This window comes from Rhinolophus sinicus, linkage group LG05 (genome assembly GCF_036562045.2).
Source record: "Rhinolophus sinicus isolate RSC01 linkage group LG05, ASM3656204v1, whole genome shotgun sequence".
In the NCBI taxonomy this organism is placed as follows: domain Eukaryota; kingdom Metazoa; phylum Chordata; class Mammalia; order Chiroptera; family Rhinolophidae; genus Rhinolophus; species Rhinolophus sinicus.
In genome coordinates this window covers 144,399,885-144,407,722 of record NC_133755.1, presented here as the reverse complement: position 1 = coordinate 144,407,722, position 7,838 = coordinate 144,399,885, and the positions used below count along the sequence as shown (strand labels likewise).

Below are 7,838 nucleotides of genomic sequence, written 5' to 3'. Positions count from 1 at the left end.
TAGTTTTTTTTGTAGTCATTTCATGAATGAACCTTAGAGATAGGAAGTCTTGTTTTACAAATGAGTCCAAGACTGATGATTTAAATGATTTGCTCATGATTGTACAACTCTTAAGTCACAAATCAGAGATTTAAACCTTAGAAAGAAGGCAAAGCCCATGTTCTTTCTACAATCACTCCTCTAAATGCACATTTCTTTACAAAGGTATGTTCTCTTCTTTTGTTAAACACCATTACATGGAAGACACTTGGAGTTACAGAGATCTTGCCTTCAAGAGCCTCACAGTCTAGTTACTAAGGAAAAAAAAACTATCTGGAGCTCCAACTAAAAGTGTAAGGCACAGTCTAGGTATGGAAGGAACCTCAGAAACATGAACAGGAGGAGGGTAAGCTGGGCCTGGTCTGTGACCTCAGAGCACTTTCACCTGACTGGGGTCTGTTGTCCCTGGAATATGAATTAAGGAAAATAAGTAAACTCCTTCAGAGTAGACAACTTTCCTACAAAGAATGTAGACAGTCCTTTCTCTGAGTCCCTGTTCCCATTTAGAATCACATAGTAGATTTCCCCCGGTTTTTGCAGAGGGAAGATGGTGGAAGGTAGAAGAAAGGCTCATTTTGAAGGGAGTTTGGAGAATTTGTGGTCTTGCTAAGAAATGAAGAGGTAGGGGAAAACAATTTTAACAGCTGAGGTGGTTTTGCCTAGAGAGAGAGAGAAGGTATGGAAGCGGAGGGTGGGGTGAGGAGCAAACTTCAACATCAGAAGTTTGTAGAATGTCCTTACACTTATTTGAATGTCCTTAAACCTTTGTAGTGTCCTGTACCTGAAAGACTGTTGGCGCTTCTGGCGGAGAGGGTTTAGATTTATTCTCTTGGGCACCAAACAGTGGAACCAAAGGGTGAACCAAAGGATAGAAACACGTTTTAACTCCTTACAAGGAAATGCCTTTAAAACGAGCTGCAGGGAGTTGTCTCAAGGGATGGTGAGTCTCTGCGGCCCAGCATTTTCACGCAGAGCAGGCCGCTCCCAGGGTCCCGCTTGCAGAGGGAATCAACGCCTAGGGTCGTGACGCACTGGTCCGAGGTCGCCAGCCGGGGCGGGGACCAGGAGCCGAGTTTGCGCGCGTCAGACACTCCAGCTACGCGTCTGGGATCCCCTGGGAGGCCAGCGGGACCTTGCAGGAGTGCCCATAGCTCGCACTCTGGCTAGACCAGCGCCTGCCAGCGCGGGAACAGAGCGCAGCATGCTCGCCGCCGCCGAGAGCCTCCTGCGTCTCCGACCGGGGCGCATCCTCAGCTGCGCCCCGAGGGCTTCTCGAGAAGCCGCGCAGCTACCCATCTCGCTTCTCCGGCCCCGGGGTCTCCCCCACTACTCCAGCGGTGGAGCTCCCAGTAGCTCTGGGCCCCAGGGTCCGGGTGAGTCAGGACTGGGAATACCTTAGGAGGGAGGGGGCTGCGGTAGGATGGTGGAGGAGCTGGGACCTGGGGGTCGAGGCATGAGCGCGCGCTTATACTCTGTGCCTTGGTTCTGTCGGTTTCTCCATCCATCACCGTCGTTTTCGCAGCAGGGAAAGTTCACAGGGTCCCCGCCGAGCACAAACCTTCCCAATTCGACAAGAAAATCCTGCTGTGGACCGGGCGTTTCAAAGCGATGGAGGACATCCCGCCTCGGATCCCGTAAGTGTATCCTACGCCAAAGCCGGGGTTGCGCTCTCTTGGGAGGGCCCGGCCCGAGATTCGAGGGGTGCGCGGTCCATCCACTCCCCGACCTGGGCGCACCCTGGAGCGAAGGCGGCCTCAGTGCCACACAAGGCTTCACAATAACACCTACCACCTTAAGGAATTTGCCTATGCTCTCCTAATGCGGTTACTGTCAAGTTTCTTGACTGAACGGTGGGCAGCTAAGCTTACAGGGAGACTGTTGAAGTTGGGTGAAAACCGAGAAGTTCAGTGGGCACTTCAATCATCGCTCAGATACCCCTCCCCCGTGAGCTCCTAGTACCCTGGGTGGCTGCGGGGCCGCCAGGGATCGGGGGCATCTCCCTGCCCCACCCAAGGAAGGATCATGGCCTGTGGAGTGGCTGGCGAGTCTCAGGGAAGAAGCCGCATCCGCTAGACCTTCTTTTCTGGGGCGAGAGACGCCTGGCGTACGTGGCTCTACAGCTTTCTAAGCATCAGTTTAGGCTGGCTCGGGCTCCTGGAGCATCACTGTCACTGCTCTCTTCACCATCCTAAACACAAGATAGAGGTTTGATAAATGATAAAACAAGCTGACAACTTCACCTCCAGGGTAAATGTAACCTGTTTAAAAAAAAAGAAAAAGGTAAATGTACCCTGTAAAAACCATCTTTCTACAATTTGAGTTTATACAAAGCCCAAAAACTTCCCAGCACTTTTACAAGGGCGTGGGTAAAAAAGGAAGGAAGGAAACTAAGAATAAAATCAATTTAACGCGCTTTAAACTGATTTTTTAAAAAATAGACTGAAACTATCCTATTAAGTAAGGATTTCACAGGTTCTGTGTATTATACTTACACAATGCAATCAATGCCTATCGGAATGGCTAATGGAAACTCGGCCTACATCTTGTTCTGTACATATTACCTACACTTTTACTGCTTATTAATTTACTAGTTACCAAAAGCATCTTGAATAAGTGGGAAAAAATATGTGGTGGGAAATGTTCACTCGATAATGAATTCTCAAACGTTTGTGTTCCTTTCTTGGATCAAATTATTTAATGAAGAATGGACATGGGGTTTGAAATAACCTTTGAAATCTGTTTTCAGCATTTATTCAACTACAGAGACGTTTTTAAGATTATAAAACAAATTTTATTTTCTTTGAGATCTATAGACTCCAAATTACAGACAGCCCAAAGCAGAAATTAGCCTCAGAAAAACTAAAATATCACCCTCAGTCCTTTTGGATTTTGAGTTCTAGTGCTGTAACAGAGTAATTAAGAATATAAAGAACCCGTATTATTGTAAGTTAATGCTTATCAAGAAACACTGGTCCTGGTATTGCGTTAACATAGCTGTATGTGTGAAGAGACACAGTTTACAGGAATAAATTTAATTTCCCTCAGGATCACAGTCAAAAGAAGTATTATACACAGGAGAATTTGACTTTGAACAAGATACCTCTGAAAAGTACTTTAGTTTGGAGTTGAAAACATGAAAGTATTTGAATATTTTTCATTTTATTATTTTCTATAATTTTATAGTTTTTTAAAGCATTGCTACTTAGAAGGGATATGCCTCCTACGCTTGGTTTTAGACTCACAGTGTAAATAGCTTTCACTTTTTATGCATTTAATGGACATATAATTACCAGCTGACCTATAATTTTTGTACCATACACTAATGATATTTAATAATAACTGTACTTGGTTATGTTTTTTTTTTCCAGTGCTAAACTAATTTGGTATAGCAGATCAAAGCCAGATGGATGAGTGAAAAAAATCAGATCTTTTAGGTTCCATCTGGAACAAAAGTCAGCAACAAATGTAATCTAATAATATCTTCATATTCACCTGTTTGCAACTAACATCTTAAAACTTACATTAATCTGACAGAAATCTAAGGAAAGCAGGCTTGATATTGGTTCTCTGTGTTCTTTTAACTAGTGGAAAAGTTTTTCATTTTTAAGAGAAATTGCAATTTGCCTTTCTGGAATTTTTTAAATGTAATTGAATTCTATTTAAACTTGACTTTAGATGAGAAAGAATACTGCTGAATACATTCTCAAGAATTATTCTTTAATAATCTGTATTTATAAATTGCCACTTCATATTATTGTAAATTGTTAATTTCAATATAAAAGGCTTAGAGATATGATTACTTTTGTAACACTACTTTGTAAGTGGTATTGCTAAAATTTTGGACAATTTGCTTATAACTTTATTAATAAAGAAGACTACCCAGTGTTCAAATAAACAAAATTTCAGAGTAATAATAACAAAATGAAGGTGTCTTTTCTTTTTCTTTTACAAATTATTGTGATTTTGATAATTTATTGTGATTTTGATAATTTCATAGCAAAAGCTATGAAGGAAACACCCTATTTTCTATAATCATTCTCACAAAATGTATAATAAGAGATTGGGAGGCCAGTGAAAAAAAACGAAATGATGAAAATTAGTTTTAAAAAGACAACCTGTTTAAAACTGAAAACAAAGCCCACTTAATAACACAGGGGCCAAATGAGCACAAATCATAGACATACATAGGCTTTAGTTCTTATCTTTACCCCCAATCAGTGAAGAAAAATATGGTGAGTCAGGCCATTATCTCTAGTGGTTATATTTTGAGCAATTAGAAATGAAATAATCTACACTGTGGTTTCATAGTGGCTAACATTAGTTAAGACCTAAATAAATATCTGTTGATTTGAAATTGATAAGACAATGAATGACCTAGCCTTTGGAAGTCTTTCACATCTGTAATTTGCATTCAGGGATCTTTGGAATATTAACATTACAAATCATTGCCTGTTATGACAGTCAGAAAATCACATTGCTTTAATATAATTAATAAACTATATATCTTGATTTAGGCCAGAAATGATAGATGCTGCAAGAAACAAAGCTCGAGTGAAAGCTTGTTACATAATGATTGGACTCACAATTATTGCCTGCTTTGCAGTGATAGCATCAGCCAAAAGGGTGAGTACCTCTTTAAAATCAAGATAGAATTTAAAATAATGATAGACAGAAGTACAGTATGTTTTCACTTAGGAGTGTGAAAAAAATAAAGATTTGTGAATTTTATGAAATGTTATGAGCTTTGTTCTCAATTTGGGGATTACTGCTATTCTTTCAGTGTAAGAACAATTTTGTCTCAGACACTTTGAGTCACCCACATATATCTACCATACTGGAAACAAACATGTTCATGGAAATTTGAGTCAACAAATTATATGGGCAGGAAGGACAAAAGCTTGTTTCCACTTACAATATAAACAAAAACAAAACAGAACAGTATATTACCTGGTTAAAATCTGCACAAGAAGAACTTGCTTGTGGGAAAGTTATCCAGACTAGATCATTTCTTAAATCATGAACTCAATTAGCTAGGGCATAGAATCATAAAATAGTTAGAAATTAAAAAGTTGGAAGTGATCACCAAGACTGACTAGTTTGCCTGTATCCTGTATTTGAGCCCTTTTCTCACTGTCTTCAATATGTGGTTTCTAGAGAGAAATTAAGAGTTAATGACTCTCTCATTTTGTTTCTTGCTTCCCTAAATCCTTCCACCAGCTGATCACTTTTTAGCACAAAGAGCAGCCCCACACATATTGGGAGGCGTCTAATCCATAGCTATGAGACTTCTCTTCTCCTGTCTTAATTACTCTAGCCCTAAAAACTTCCCTCTATTTTGAGCTTTCCTCTGGACACACTCCATTTTATCAATGTCTCTTCATTGTGGCACCTGCAACTAAACCCATTGGAGCCTGATTATAACTTCTTTGTTTACAAACACTGTGTTTTGGTAGTGCAGTCAGAGTTGGAACTAGATTTTGACAGCCACAGCATGCAGAATAATTTGCTTGGATCCATACATCTTCAGTCTCTGGGCATGGTTAACCAATGCCCAGAGAATGGTAATTTAGAATGTTAATTCTGCCTAGTCCTATGATTCTGCTCTTCTTTACTTCTCAGGTTTTCAAGAGTATTTGAGCCCAATAATTCACATATGGAATAGGGCATCTAAGTTTACTGATGTTATGTTATTCATTTCTGTTAGTGTGACAAAGAATTTAATTCCTTAAAATTATTCTCTTCACATGGAAAATGTCATCAATATTTGCTGGACTGAACATATAAACATAGGAATAAAGAAATTTAATCATCTCTTGTTTTTAACCTCCCTAAATAAAATGATTGCCCATCAAGTTGATGATTTTCTAGCCCTTAAATGATAGATTGGAGCCTGAGACTGTCTGGACCCTCCCTGTTTTATATCATCTTCTCTCTGTTCATTATGCTCCATCCGCAATGGTTCTTTTCTATTTTTCAGCATACCAAACTCTTTTCTAGGCTTTCCTTCCTTTTCCTGTTCTTGCCATAGCTGGCTTATTCTCAGTCTCCACAGAGAAAGCTTCTCTGACCACCACATCTAAAATGGCCTCGTCCAGGTACTATTTTATCATCTTTCCAGTAACTTATGAGTAAGTCATTATATGTCATTGATCCTTTGGCCCTACTTTAAAATATATTCACAACTGGACCACTCCACACCATCTTTCTTGATATCACCCTGGTCAAAGACAACCAACATCTGTTGTCTAGTTTATTGCAGTGTCTTCTAAATGGCCTCACTGCTGTCCCCCTTGCCTCTCTCCAATTCACTTTTCATTTTGAATCATTAATGCATGTACCTTAACTAATGTGGGGGGAGATTGGAGGTGGAGAAAAGGTTAGCCCTGAAATATATCTGGGGAGGTACAAAGAACTTTGTGGTAAATTCACTGTGAGAAGAGGATAGAAAACAAAGAAACCCAACAACCTAGGTTTTTGACTTGAACAAACTAGATGGCTGATGATGCCATTGTTGAGATGTGTAAGGCTGGGGAAAGAACTGGCAGGCATGACAATCCTCTCCTTTGGATATGTGGACTGTGACATGCACCTTAGATATCCATCAATATAAACTTTTTGTTTATTCTGCTAAAGACATTGTATGTCCTATGTCCTTCATTCTGAGGACCTAGAGCTTTCCTTTCTTCCGAAAAAGTCTAAGCTGTCATAACTTCAAACATGGCCCCTTCCCTCAGCTTATCTATTCTCTTTCACCTGTTATGAATATATGTTGGAACTTGTAATTCTAGTCTCCATGTTTCTTAACTTCTCTTTTCTATTTTTTTTTTTTGTATCTTTATCTCTGTGCTGCATTTAGATTATTTCCTCAGATATATTTTCTAGCTGGAGTTCTTATTTCCTCATTATGGTGCTGATTGTCTTTTCTCTTCACAGGTGACTCGCCCCCTCCCACCCCCCACCGCCCCAGATAAATGCCTAGTTTCTTTGCCAGTTCCTTGGGCTGGTGAGAGAAGTTTCATTAATTTCTTAGGGGTACCTTTTCGTGATACCGCCAACTTTTTATTGGTAGCTCAGTCCTATGCCCAAGATCCAAATCCTGGACTTGCCTGTTGGTATAGAGATTAAATTCCCAATTTACAGCTGCAAAAGCCAACATTTTCCCTTAATGAGCTCAGAATAAAACTATTGCCTTCCATCCTGGCTTCAATCCTTTTCAGTTCCCACCAGTTTCCCTTTTGAGTTTTTTCCATTTCTGGAACCTGAGGATTTCCCTTTCTTGATTTTGAGGTTAATTATTTGAAAATATTTTTGTTACTTTTTATCCAACAAATACTATATCTGTGTATGCCAAGAGAGGGTGGGGCAGATTTCTGACATCGACTGTCCTGTTGACTGGAAGTCCAGCAACTTAAGGAATGTTTTTCTATACAAAAGCATCATTTTTTTTGGACACTATTTGTGACTGATGTTTTAAGTTACTTTTCTCCTTTTCACAGAGTCGCTCCTATATGTCGATCTAAAATACAAATTCTTTGCAGGAAGTTAAAAAGCTTTGTTTTGTGTTTTGTTTTGTTTTGTGGTTTGTTCAGGCTGTAGAACGACACGAATCCTTAACAAGTTGGAACCTGGCAAAGAAAGCTAAGTGGCGTGAAGAAGCCGCGTTGGCTGCACAGGCTAAGGCTAAATGATACTCTAAGTGACAAAGTGTTAATCAGAAGTCATCACTATTCTCAGCAACAATTAAAGATAGGTAAACTAGAACATTTAACATTTGCCATGGTTTTTGTTTTGTTTTGTTT

General features: G+C 39.8%; 1 protein-coding gene across 2 annotated transcripts in view; it reads left to right on the top strand.

The window, feature by feature from the left end:
• Positions 1-965: 965 nt before the first annotated feature.
• FAM162B (family with sequence similarity 162 member B) overlaps positions 966-7,838 on the top strand; it is a 46,710-nt gene continuing 39,837 nt past the window's right edge. Inside the window, exons 1-4 of one of the 2 annotated variants that reach the window (XM_019741359.2) lie at positions 969-1,412; positions 1,562-1,673; positions 4,554-4,662; positions 7,629-7,807. In XM_019741359.2, the coding sequence (XP_019596918.1) occupies positions 1,241-1,412; positions 1,562-1,673; positions 4,554-4,662; positions 7,629-7,727 (492 nt within the window). In that variant the 5' untranslated portion in view covers positions 969-1,240 and the 3' untranslated portion in view covers positions 7,728-7,807. Of the gene's footprint in view, positions 1,413-1,561; positions 1,674-4,553; positions 4,663-7,628; positions 7,808-7,838 lie in introns of those variants that run through there. The other variant, XM_019741360.2, reaches the window with a different exon arrangement.